Genomic DNA, 13,928 nt, shown 5'->3' with positions numbered 1-13,928 from the left:
TCCATAGCCAAACATTCAATTTTAAATAATTCTTACTTTTTTCCCTTTTGAATCCTTTTCTGTATTTTGATATCTTATTAAAAATGTAATTAAAATGATATAATTTTTCTACTTTCTGGTGATTTTCTCTCTTGTTCTTTTCCTATTTTAGAGTATCTGTAGTTCTCTTGCTCCGACTGCTAAAGCGATCCTCTTTTACAGCAGGTGAACGTCTGCGTGCAGTCACACACGTCTGCGTGCAGTCACACACGTCTGCGTGCAGCCGCATGACTCACTCCAAGTTTTGGGAAGTTCATTTCCTACCTTGACCTCTGACTGCGCCGCGTGCTCCGCCCAACCTTCCCTTCATGAAGGGTTTTCCAGGTTGTTGCAAAGCTTCTCATGACACACGACACTTTATCTTTCGACAAAATTCTCATAAACAGGTGTGTGAGTGTCGAGCAGTGAGACTCTTTATCATTTTAGACGCATTTTCCTCCTTTATGCTTCTTCCTTAAGGTAAACAGCTATTTTTAGGTTTTATTTCAGGGTTTTTGCATCAACGTTTGGGAAAGTTTTGCTTTTTGGGTGAAAATATAATCGATCATGAAAAGTTGTGCCGAACGCAACTTTTTATTTTGCAGATTATTATTGTGATCCTGGATTGCAGGATCAGATAAAATGGTAAAAATGCATTCCTGACATTGTTGAATGACCCCGCCCCTAAAACGATGACATCACAACCGGCAAAACTGTCCAAAAAAAATGTAAAAGTGGTCAAAATCTCTAAAACTTATTTTTCTTTTTTTTTGAATGAATGAATATTTTGAAATTCAGTAACAAAAAGCAAATTGCGTATATGGTGTATCCAGAGGAAGTTTTGAAGTTATTATGGGATGGCCACAGGACCTTGGATATTTTTTGTGAAATTTAGAGATTTTCCCACAATTTGAGGAAAGAAAACATTTGTTTGAGCAATCTTCTCAAAATGTAACACAAATACTGGCGGGTTAAGTCTACAACCCCCACCAAAGTTTTGTTGACCTTTGACCTCATGAAAACGGCGTTTGCGTGGCGTGACGTTCCACTGTTACTCACACATTTTACTACTAGAATATTGTGAGAATCTATTGTGTGAATCCCTGGCTCAAGCTGAAGGAAACAATACGGCATGAACGTATTAGCAATGTGGGCGTGGTTAGCAAAAAACTGCCGTTGCTAAGGAAATTTTTAAAATTACTTTTCCCAATTCTTCTAAAAATCACACAGAACTGTTTGTCTCTCCCAGGTGACCAAAAAAGAGAATGGTTGCTATGGAGATAACACTAACAGAAAGCAGTCATTTTGAAAAAAACGTGTTGCCGGGCGGATTACAAGGGAGGAATGGGGGGTAGGGCAGTGAAAGCGGGGGAAGGTTGTGCCTGAAAGACATTCAGTGCTGCTCACAGCTTTAATTAAATCTTCATTGTTACAAAGTCTGCATGAGCAATATGTTGTGAAAAATTTGATTTTTTCTTATTTAATCTAGCCATATTTGTTTGGAACTTGCCATAAATAGTTGTACTTATTAGATCTTGTTCACATCTTCTCTGTATTTTTATATTTTGCTTTGGTATTTTTCTCAAATAAAAACAAATCTTATGAAGAAAATTGTGTGAATTATAGCTGTGAGGGTGATACCTGCCCTCACTGGCAACTCTAGTCTCCCTGGATAGAAATGACAAGTTCAAACTTAAAAAAAACACTTTTTTTCAAAATGGCGGTTTTTCTGTTGGTCTTATCCCCATAGCAACCATTTTCATTTTTGGTCACCTGGGAGTGACGAACGTAATTCGTAATTTTCAGAAGAATTGTCAAAACTACATTTTTGGATTTCCTTAGCAACGGACGTTTTTTGTCAACCACACCCACATTCCTAATGTGTTTATATTGTATGTCATATCATTTTGTTCAGCTTGAGCCAAAGATTTTATTTTTTCAATTTTCACAATGTTTTGGTAAAAAAAAAAAAAAAAAGTGAGCAACAATGAAAGAGATTTTCAATTCCTTCATTTTTTTGTTGGTCTATCTGCTGTTATGTCATCATTTTTGGGCATCACTATGTAAAAATAAGTTTGGTGAGTATGTGACTGGAGCAAAATAATCTGGTCCTTACAAATCAGGACTAATGGGACACAATGAAGTTCCATCAAGTTGTTATTCCAGTTGTGGTTTCATCCTGTGCATTCTTTTGTTTTTGCACATGTGGAAAACTCACCAGCGATCAGGTTAGATAACACTTTACCTTGATGACACTTCATCAGAATATTCCCGAAAGGTTTTATCTACACAGACTGTTGCCCATTTCTGCAAATGTGTCACAATTCTGGCACCAAAAAAAACAAAAGAAATGAGGCTGGGTCAGGTTGAGTAACCTTAGACAAAGGCGAGATGGAGTTTTGAAGATTAGTCACAAAAACAAAAGTTTGCATGTTGGAAAAACCAGAACAATAAAAACAAAGGTTTTAATCTTAGGAGGTCAAAGGTCTTCTTCATAATAAAACACATTAAGAACATTTTTAATTTGAATAAATAACAATATTATAAAAATAGAGGAGAACTTCAAAGATAGAAATCTGGATCCTTTTATCGTCAATAATGTGAGATTTTTACGTAACTATAGAAAGTTTGTTCCAACTATTTGAACTATGCAATAATGTAGCTACACGTAGCATAGCTTAACTGTCACGTATCAGTGCTAAACTTTCCAAAATATTTCCTCCAGGTGTGTAAAAGGTAAATATGAACTATAGCTCCCGTGAAGCATTCACTGGAACATTTTGTTGCTGCAGAACTTTGTTTGGTTTAGCAGCCAAACCTGTTTGAATGCTGCATTCCTAAAAAAAATCTAGCACAAAGTGGAAAAACCTTTCAAAGAACTTCAAAAACAGTCTTTGATGTCACAACCAGGTCAAGTATGTTTGGAAGTTTGGCCGAGCGGAACGCGAAGGGCGCCGTCTTCCTTTGTGAAGCACGGAGGTGGGTGGATCATGGTTGAGTCTGGTATCGCGAACAAAAGAAAAATCTTCAACAGGAAGTGGAAGATCATTGAATCCTTTTTTGAACCAAATATTTGACTTAAATTTATTTGGGGTTTTTTTGGCATGGCTCCGCCCACTTTTTTAAATAGGTTTGTATAAAACACAGAAACTACTGTTCTTTGTCTTCCTTTTCTTATTTTAGCTGCTGAGACAAACTGTTGTGCACTTGACGACACGTCAAGATGAATTGTTTGATTGGGAGATGAAGGCAGAGGAAGGATTTGAAGTTCTGCACCTGCTGCTTGACGTAGATCCTGCAGTATAGATCAGGTATCTGCAACCTGAAGCTCCGGAGTCACATGTGGCTCCTCCCCCCCTCCATAGGGCTCTCTGGAAGCTAAATGAGTTAGTTACATGGATTTATTTAGATAAGTTCTGCAGACGTTGCACCAACAATCCTCCACTACTCTGCACAAATGTAAACTATTTACGAGTTTAAAGCACCAATTTTTTGCTGCAAAACAATATTTATAAGCTATGAAGTAGGAAAATGACAAGAAAATATTTATGTACTTCTTTTATATACTATAGCTATTGACTAATAAACTAATATTAATTATTCATATTATTTACAATTATTTTTTAAATTTTAATTAATGAATATTGTGGTAATTCATTAATTAAAATATTAGATATATTAAATTTATTAATTATTATTAAAATTATTAAAAATTATTTCAATTAAAAATATTAAAATTATTAACATAAGTTGAAGAAGAAGGGAAAAGGATGAAAGCCCATCAAACTAGAAAAGAAATAGTCGAAAATTCTGTTTTTGATTTGCATTTATTGAAACTTTTCATGGAAGGGGAACTAGCTTTTATTTTGAAAGGAAGTCAAACGGGCCTTTGTCAAATGTAAAATAATGATTTCATAATAAAGCAAATGTCTAACTTATCTTTTTTTATTATTTATGATGAAAAAGAAATATAACATATTTATTTCCAAAGTGACAAAGATATGAACCACCAGTGAGAAACAGACATAAATGGCTCTTCTATCAAATCAAATCAAATCAAATCAAATCAAATAAAAATAATTCAAACAAAGCCAAGTCAATTTAAGTCGAGTCGAATAGAGTCAAATCAAATCAAATCAAACCAATTCAAACCAAGTCTAATCAAATCAATTCAAATCAAACAAATCAAATCAAGTCATATAAATCAAATAAAAACAATTCAAACCAAGTCAAATCAAACCAAGCTAAGCCAAGTCAAGTCAAGTCGAATAGAGTCAAGTGGAGTGGAGTGGAGTCGAATAAAATCAAAGCAATTCAAACCAAGTCAAGTCGAGTCGAATTGAATCAAATCAAATCAAACCAATTCAAACCAAACCAAGTCAAATAGAATCAAATCAAATCAAACCAATTCAAACCAAACCAAGTCATCCATCCATCCATTTTCCTGACCGCTTTGTCCCTTTCGGGGTCACGGGGGTGCTGGAGCCTATCCCGGCTACTGATGGGCGAAGGCGGGGTACACCCTGGACAGGTCGCCAGTCTGTCGCAGGGCCAAACCAAGTCAAATAGAATCAAATCAATCAAGTCAAACCAATTCAAATCAAATCAAGTCAAATAGAATCAAATCCAACCAAATCAAACCAATTCAAACCAAGTCAAATAAAAAACAAGTAAAATCAAACCAAACCAATACAATCCAAGTCAAGTTGAGTCAAATTGAATCAAATCAAATCAAACCAATTTAAACCAAACCAAGTCAAATGTAATCAAATCAAACCAAATCAAGTCAAATTAACTTAAATTACATCAATTTAAATTAATTCAAATCAAGTCAAATCAAATCAAATCAAACAAATCTTAATTTTTATAGCACTTTTCATAAAAAAACACATCACAAAACACTTTACACCAAAACAAACCAAATAAATAATAGTTTTAGTATTAAAGGCTTTAAATGAACTCAGTTAAACTGGTGTCAGCAGTGGGACGCTCTTAGAAAAGGATGTTTTTCTCGACCTCCGGAGGTTATTTTATTCTCTAAGCTTTCTTTATAGTTTCTTACCATTGAACCTTCATGTACTGAAAGGTCTTTTTCTATATATCTAGTTCATAATTATGTTAAAAAGCTACAGTTTTAGAGTGTTCAGTAAATATTTATCCTGTTCGACCCGTGACCCAGGTTCTTTGTTTGGATTTTGGTCCCTTGTGTGATTGAGTTTGACACCTCTGAGTTTTAGTTGTTTATTTCTCCACAGAAGTCTTTGGGATTTTGGCTTCTTGGATCTAGTGAGTTCTTCCTGTTTGGAGCGTCGCTCAGTTCAGTTTTCGTATACAGTCGGTGGGTTTTACAACGGCTTTCCTCTGGTCTTTAATGTCTGTTGGTCTACCATCACCACCCTGTCCATTTCTTTATGGAAGTCCCAAATACAAAAAGTTATTTTCCTCCAACTCAAACCAACGTCTCAGTAAATCTACTCATATTCTGAGTTTGTCCATAAATGAGTTTTGTGGAGCCGTGTTTGGCAGTTTGTGTGTTTTCCTCCTGATGTCCAGAAACTGAGTCACGGTGCTCAGGTCTGGATCTCACGTGACTCTCAGGTGCAGTCAAAGCTGGACAGTCCTGACCTTTTTGACCGCCGCCGCCGCCGGCAGCACGTGTAGTCCGTTTCGTGAGCACATGTGATGGGAATACACTGGCATGGCTTCACACAGGAACTCCACGCTCACGACCATCTGATAAACGGTTGGGGAGAACCCCTCACCGCCCATGCAGTCCTCACTTTGAAGGAGCACCTGCTGCAGAGAAACGCCACAAACGCTTTAGCGGCAGACGCACACGTCCCGGCCCCAGCTCCTGATAAGTGGTTATTGCCATCAGATGACAGGTGTGAAGTGACTGCACGTGCAAAAATGTTTAATTACTGCACTGCAGGATGCTGCGGATTCCAGGAAAACCAGACGGGAGTGGCTCTGATTGCACACCTCAATAAAACAGGCTCATTGTTTTGCTTTGACTGTTGATTTTTTTTTTGATTTCCTGCACGTTTTCTGCAGAAATCTCATAAAAAAAATCTAAAACCGAGAAATGTCTTGACTTTAAAATTGCATAAACACGTTTTTTTTTTTAAATCTAATTTAACATAAAATGAAGGATGAAAACAAAAAAAAGTAGATTTTCTTTTTTTTTCTTAATGTTTTGGGGGTTTATTGTTCCCTTGTCATAGACACGTTTTGCTGCATTCCTCTGAATAATCCAGCTGACCTTTACGGTTTGAGTCGTCCCACGCCTTTTGGGATGTTTTCCTCCTTCTCCATCCCTCGCTTTCGGGTAAAGCTCCGCCCCCCTCGTGCGTTCGGCTCTTTATAAGGAGCGTCGGGCGCGTCAGGGCGGACAGAGCTCACAGCGCAGACAGACGGACAGTCGACCAACCAATCACCTGCAGATCCGCAGAACAGCACGAGAGCGCGCCATGGCAGACGAGCAGCGCAGCCTGATCAGCGCACGCGTCATCGGAGGCGTCCGCAGGGACACACCGAGACTCAAGGTGACTTCAAATGACAGAATATATATATATCTATTTAAAATGATAGAGTATTATAAACTTTATTTTTCTTTACAGACGTTCATGGTTTCTGTCATCTGGTCTGATGGGAGTGAAATCATCATCTACAGATCCTTCAAGGACTTCAAGAAATTCCATGTAAGTAAAGAAAATATTCAACCAACATCACTCCAGTGGAATCTGAAGTGGTCGAGTAAATGGTTAAAAAGTTATGTAAAAAAAAAAAAGAAATATTATCTAGCCATCGTGATGACAACTCAGGTGTTAAAGGAGTAAAATTATATCTAAATGTAATAATTTATTTCTATTTTCTATTCAAGGACCAGCTAAAAAAGCGGTTCCCCAACCTGACTCCTTTCCGGAAGGATGACAGAATGCTGCCAAAGTTTAATGGTAAGTCAATTTTAATAGTTTGTATGGAGCCCCTGAAGAGACATCGAAGTAAAACAAAAATAAAACTTGAAGTTAAAAAAAAAAAAAGAGAAAATGTTTCCTAAAAAAGAAAAAAAAATGGTTACTATCTGGTGTGCACCAGAAACTATGTGAATATTATCTGGTGTGCATTAGCTATCTAAAGTTATTAAAAAATAAATCTTGTTGCTATTTCATGTGCATCAGAAAGTATTTAGATACTATCTGGTGCGCACCAGCTACTACGTGGATCTGACCAGCACCAGATACGGTTTGGTGAGTACCGGATACTATGTGGATACTATTTGGTGCACAATACTTATCTGCTATATGGTGTGCACCAGATAGTATCTTTTGAGCACCACATACTATGTAGACACTATATAGTGTGCATTAGTTGCTATCTAAAGTTAGAAAATGTTTCCTAACAAAAGAAAAATAAATTCTGATTACTATCTGGTGTGCACCAGATAATATGTGGATACTATCTGGTGTGCATCGGTTGCTATCTAAAGTTATTAAGAAATTCTAAAAAAAAAAAAAAAAAAAAAAAAGGAGAAAATGTTTCCTAAAAAAAGAAAAAAAATCTGATTACTATCTGGTGTGCACCAGATACTATGTGTATACTATCTGGTGTGCATTAGTTACTATCTAAAGTTATATATATATATATATATATATATATAAAAAAAACATTTTCTGGTTACTATCTTGTGCTCATCAGAAAGTATTATGCTAGTATCTGGTGCTCACCAAACTATCTGGTATCCCAGTTACTATCTGGTTTGCACCAGATACTATGTGGTTAGTACCAGATACCATCTGGTATGGACCAGATGCTATATATGTGCATACCATTTGGTGCTCACCAGATACTGTTTGATGAGCACCAGATAATAGCTAAAAAAAAAAAAAATGTACTTCAGTTTTTTTATTTTATTTTGGTGTCTCTTTAGAGGTTCCGTAGTTTTGGAACACTTGAAAAAGAATTGTCCATGTTGAATTTTCCAATTGTGGTTCTGGTAGGGAAAGCCAGGAGAAGCAGCCTCAAGCAGAAAGGGTCCAAGAAGTCGGTCAGACAGATGGAGTTCCTGGAGAGCTACTGTGACAAACTGCTCAAGCGTGGCCCAAACGTGACCCAAAGCTTGGAGGTGACCCGCTTCTTCACGCCAAAGGACCACGACCTGGAGCCGGATTTCACCAAGAACTCGTAAGGCTGAACTCCAATAGATTTATTTAATGAATTGAAAGCACTTAAAGGTGTTCTGTAACAGGAAAAGTGTCATTAAGTTAAAGTTGAAGTTCTGGGCTGTAACTCAGTCTGCATCTCCGACTCGCAGGGTGATGATCATGGTGTCCGACGACGGCGAGCAGGCGGGCTCCCGGCACTTCGGAGGAAACGTCACCCACCCCTTCGTCACCCAGACCTACCGCTGCGTGGCTCCGTACGAGACCAAAGACACCAAGAACCGCCCCTTCAAGGTGGCCGTGGACGAGAAGCTGGACGTTCTGATCAAAGACCCTGCAGGTGAGGACCGAACGGCGCTGACACGAATCCCAGGAGACGTTTGAGAACTTCCAGACTGACTGAAGTCTTTCCTGCTCAGGCTGGTGGCTGGTGGAGAGTGAGGACAAGCGCCTGGCTTGGTTTCCTGCTCCATACCTGGAGGTGTTGGATGGAGAGGATGAGGACGATGATGGATACCTGGGAGGTCAGTTTGTGTCCTAGAATTCATAAAAAGAAGGAAAAAAAGTATCATGCACTGTAAAACGTGAACTATTAGATTAATTTTTGTAATTTTTTACATTTAAACAACACTAGTTTAACATTAATCATTGAGTCAATGCTTAGTATTAATTTGGAGTTATTTTGTCAACATCTTTGGCCAATTTTGTTATCTACTGGAGTTTTTAAGGCTAATTTAGAGTTTAGCTTCTATTTTAGCAACATGCTAACGTTTTTGACTAACTTAGTTTACAGAGGTTAGTTTTGAGTTAAGCAACAAGCTAGCTTTTTTGCATAAATTAGCCTCTACTGAGGTTTTTTAATACTAATTTGGAGTTTAGCTAATATTTTAGCAACATGCTAACGTTTTTGGCTATTTTAGTTTACTGAAGAATGTTAGGCTATTTTAGCTAGTATTTGAACAACAAGCTAGCTGTTTTTTTGGCATTTATTAGCCCCCACTGAGGTATTTTATGCTAATTTGGAGTTTAGCTAATATTTTAGCAACACACTAACACTTTTGGCTCATTTTTTGTGTTTTTTAGGCTAATTTAGAGTTTAGCTTCTATTTAGCATCATGTTTTTGACAAACAGAGGAATTTTAGGCTATTTTGGAGTTCAGCTAGTATTTTAGCAACGGGCTAGCTTTTTGGCTAATTTAGCCTCTACTGGGGTTTTTTAATACTAATTTTGAGTTTAGCTAATATTTTAGCAACAGGCTAACGGGTTTGGATAATTTAGTTTACAGAGAAATTTTAGGCTATTTTGGAATATAGCTAGTATTTAATGAACAAGCTAGCTTGTTTTTTGCTAATTTGGCGTCTACTGTATTTTTTGGGGTTAATTTTGCGTTTAGCTAGTGTTTAAGCAACAAGCTAGCTTTTTATGCTAATTTGACCTCGACTGAGTTTTTTATGCTAGTTTGCTAATATTATATGCTATTATTTTTACAACATATTAATGTATTAGGGATTTTACAGCAATTTTACTACAAATTTTGGTCAAATTCAGCGCTCTTTCGTAGTAAATTTCCAGTCTTTTAACAAATTTAGCATTTTGCAAATAGCGTTCACATATTCAACAGATCTCATTAGCAAAAAGCATTCACACTATCATTGGTAATGCAACTTTTCTAGCTTTAAATGTAACAAAATGTTGTTAATTGATCCTATAGTTCGCTTTTTACGGTGTAATTTATAGTTAAAAATGTCAGTAGAGGGGTTCCACACTACAATTTTGGTTGCAGAACTTTATTTTCCATGTATTTGTCAGAAAAATGTACTAAAAATGTTTTCTTTTTTTGTGGCTTTCAGGTACTTTGTACTGCGCTGTGAGGAGTTACTCCACCAAGAAAAACGACGAGGTGTCTTTGTCTATTGGCTCGGTGGTGGAGGTGCTGAGGAAGTCTGATGACGGCTGGTGGCTCATCAGGTATTTTAAGGCTTGAACAGCACTTTTACATGCAAACATACCAGATTTTTACATCTTCTCTTTGCATTATTCTCCTCAGATTCAGTGGAAAGGTCGGTTACATTCCCGCCATGTACCTGCAGCCTTACAACAACCCCAGGGCGGGCCTCCACGGCCTGCACAGCAAGATCCACACCTCCACCTTGAACCTGTCAACCATCAGGGATCCGGTTCAATCCAGAATGCCGAGGCGGGACTCTCCCAGACAATCCAGCCTGGACTCCAACGTTCCGGCGCGAGTCCACAAAGCCAAGTCGCTGGACGTCCTCTCCGAGCCCTGGCTGCAGGGGGAGGAGGAAGCCCCCACGCCCGACGGGCGCACTCGCAGCATGAGCGGCAGCGACGAGTCCATGTTCTCCGACTTCTCCTCCAGCAGCGGGTCCTCCTCAAGCCTGAGAGAGGAGGCGCAGGGGGAGGACGACGACCGGAGTTCTGGCTCCAACAGCTCCGGGTTTGCCGAGCCGACGGGGCCCAGAGTCCCCCCCAGACCCAAGGCGGAGGAGATCCTGACCCGCTGCACCACCATGACGCGCAAGGCCGCCCTGGCCACCAAGACCCGGCTCCAGATCCAACCCGAGTCCATTCACAGCCGCTGAGCAGATGAACTGTCTTCTGTTTCTAGAAATCGTTTTAATCAGTGCAATCACTCCTATCTGCAGCGCTGTTGATTGATTGGAAATCTTTGACGAGATCCGGGTCGAGCTTTAAAACCATGCTGAGAAATGTTTTTTTTTTTCAAACACAGATTGGCATTTTGAGTTTATGCTTTGTAGCTTCAGTGAAGCGTTCACACGAAAATCTTCAAATCAAACACGACTGGTCTGAGACGTCTGCTGTATATTTGTGGTCCTTAAAGTGATTTATTCATTTTCAAAACTTGGACTCTTTTTGTTCATTGCTGTACCTGAATGTTTGACTGTATCTTACATAAATACGTACGCTGTGTTTAAACAGTTTGTGATGCTGCACATAAATGCAGGTCAGCCAGTACAAAACCTGACCGGTATGTAGTCGCAGTGTCTTCCTATAATCTGAAGATACGCTGTTATTTTTCTCTTTTCTTCCTTTGATTCTGTACTGAATTACTGCCTGGAAGAGTTTACAATGTTCATGTGGCATAAAAAGGTCAATAAAATCTCTTTGAACTGAAGTTTTTGAGGGGTTTTTACTTTGCACTGGAAACATTTGAAACTTTGTATTAACTTAATTCAGAGATTTCAACACTCATAGAGCCATTTGGGTCAATTTGTCCCGGGCCAAATCCCAGCAGGAGCCACAAAGTCACACTTAATCTTTTAGAACACGAATGTCAAAGTTAAGGCCCGGGGGCCGGATCCGGCCCTCCTGGTAATTCTATCCGGCCCTCCAGATCTTTTTATTTTATTGTTATTAATGACCCGATGTTATCTTGCATTTATTTCTAAGTTATATAATTTTGGCAAAATATATTTTTATGGAGAGCAAAATATTGAAGGTTATTTAAGGTTTAAGTTGATTTATTCTGGAATAATATTCCTGCATTTTCATTATTCATAATTATGTTAAAAAGTTACGGTTTTAAAGTTTGAAAAATAGGCATTCTGCTAGTTTTTTTGGACTATTTTGGCATTTACTAGGATTTCTTTCAGGCTGTTTTGGAGTTCAGCTAATATTTAAGCTACATGCTAGCTGTTTAGCTATTTTAGTCTTTTCTTTTTAAGTTTTTTTAGTCTGTTTTGTAGTTAGGCTAATATTTACACGCTAGCTGGTTTGGCTACTTTAGGATTTTTTTTCAGTTTTTTAGGATATTTGGAGTTCAGCTATGTTTTCAGCTACATGCTAGCTATTTTAGATAATTTACTCTTTTCTTTTTAAGTTTTTTAGGCTGTTTTGAAGTTTAGCTATGTTTTTAGCTCATGCTAGCTATTTTAGCTAACCTACATTGTGTCCATTTACAGACACATAGATCCATGTATCGTCTGTGTTTTCCTCGTCCCAGCTGGCATTCCACTTAAATATTCCTCGTTATTTTTGTTACGCCAGTAATATTTTCTCTTTATATTCACACTTTAGTCATACAAAAGAAGTTAATTTTTATTAATTATGATAGTAGTTAGCATTGATATAAACACAAAACTGTGTCTTCTTTACTCTAAAGTAGGGGTGTCAAACTCAATCGTACAAGAGGCTAAAATCCAAAAAGCCTTTTGGGTCAATAAACATTTATAGAACACTCTAAAACAAATTTTTAAAACTTTGAATAGGTTATCTAAATTAGCTAGCGTGTCGCTGAAGAAATAGCTAAACTTCAAAATATCCTAAAACTAAAAACAAAACAGCCTAAAAAACTTAAAAAGAAAAGCCTAAATTAGCTTAACAGCTAGCATGTAGCTGAAATATTAGCTGACCTCCAAATTTTGGCATTTAGCTTTAGCTTGCTATTAGCTTCACCATTTTTAGCTATTTATATCAGTATCTTTAGCGTCTAAATTCAGCTTGAATTCACATTAGCATTATCACAGGTAATGCTATATAAGTTCCTATTTATGTTAAAAAGTTGTGGTTTTAAAGTTTTAAAAATGTAGTTTTAGAGTTTTCAATAAATGTTTATTGACCTGAAATGCTTTTTGGGTTTTAGCCTCTCTATTGAATTGGACACCCCTACTTTAGCGTAAAGAAGACACAGTTTTGTGTTTATGTCAATGCTACCTACTGTTATAATAAATAAAAAATAACTTATTTTCTATGACTAAAGCATGAATTTAAAGAGAAAACATCCTTTTTTTCCAAAATATGAGAGAGCATTTGGTATTTTCCTTTCAAAATAAAAGACACCTTGTGTCACATAGAATCCTTTCAGGGAGTTTAACGTCAGCCGTGATTTAAAGAAATTTGTTTAATTTACCATTTGTGGTAGATCTTTGCCATAAATACAGCTACACAAATACATCAGAGCCAGTTGTTCAATGTTAAATATTGTTCAAAAATAGAAAATCTGTCTCATAACACAGTTTTCCTTCATTCTGATAGTGTTTTCTGACGTCCGCGGAACATGGCGCACAAAAACCTGATGAAAATGTTTTAGCTCGGTACTGCTAGTTTTTAATAACTAAAAATGTTATTTTTCTTAAACCAAAAAGCCACAATTGAAGAGTAAAAGAGCCACATGAGGCTCTGGATCGGCAGGTTACAAATCGTTGAGTTAGATTGAATTTTTCTCCCAAAACTGACATAATTGTAGAAAAAAACTGTTAAAGTGTTGTTTTTGTCTGAAATATTACTTGATTTTGTTGCTTTTTTTGCGCCTAACAAGCTAATTTTTAGCTTCAAAGCAAAGTTTCTGCACATAATCTTGCTGGGTTTGGTGTGTACAGTACATGTACAGCACATGTTGACATTCTTTCTGCCTCTGTGCTCTTGGATTCTGTTTTCTTTGAGAGCTAAAAAAAGATGTGAAATCACGCAGAACGTTTTCCCCACGCCCTGAAAAAAGTAAATATTTCAGAGTTATTTTGTTCAGAGATTCTTCTCTAGAAACTCGATATGAGAGACATTTTTGTTTGGGTTGTGAAAAATTAAACTTTAACTTTCGTTAACTTTGAAATTCTAAATAAAAACGGAAAAGTTAGTCTTTGTGTCATGATCTTTGACCTTACTTGGTTACATTTTTACGTTTTCTGACTTCAGTTGTGCCAAACTGACCCAACAGCACTTAAAAAAGACACTATTCCTATAGCCAAGCACAGTGGTGGGAGTGTCAA

At 37.3% G+C, this 13,928-nt stretch overlaps 1 protein-coding gene across 1 annotated transcript; it reads left to right on the top strand.

Moving 5' to 3' along the window:
* Positions 1 to 6,194: 6,194 nt before the first annotated feature.
* On the top strand, positions 6,195 to 11,338 carry LOC112153897 (NADPH oxidase organizer 1). Its single transcript, XM_024284359.2, has 8 exons — positions 6,195 to 6,563; positions 6,639 to 6,719; positions 6,902 to 6,974; positions 8,019 to 8,202; positions 8,333 to 8,520; positions 8,600 to 8,704; positions 10,032 to 10,149; positions 10,229 to 11,338. Exons 1-8 carry the CDS (start codon positions 6,489 to 6,491, stop codon positions 10,782 to 10,784), a joined length of 1,380 nt encoding a protein of 459 aa, XP_024140127.1. The 5' UTR covers positions 6,195 to 6,488; the 3' UTR covers positions 10,785 to 11,338.
* The last annotated feature ends 2,590 nt before the right edge of the window (positions 11,339 to 13,928 follow it).

This window comes from Oryzias melastigma, linkage group LG19, assembly GCF_002922805.2.
Source record: "Oryzias melastigma strain HK-1 linkage group LG19, ASM292280v2, whole genome shotgun sequence".
NCBI classification, from domain to species: domain Eukaryota; kingdom Metazoa; phylum Chordata; class Actinopteri; order Beloniformes; family Adrianichthyidae; genus Oryzias; species Oryzias melastigma.
This window is presented reverse-complemented; position numbering and strand designations above follow the sequence as displayed.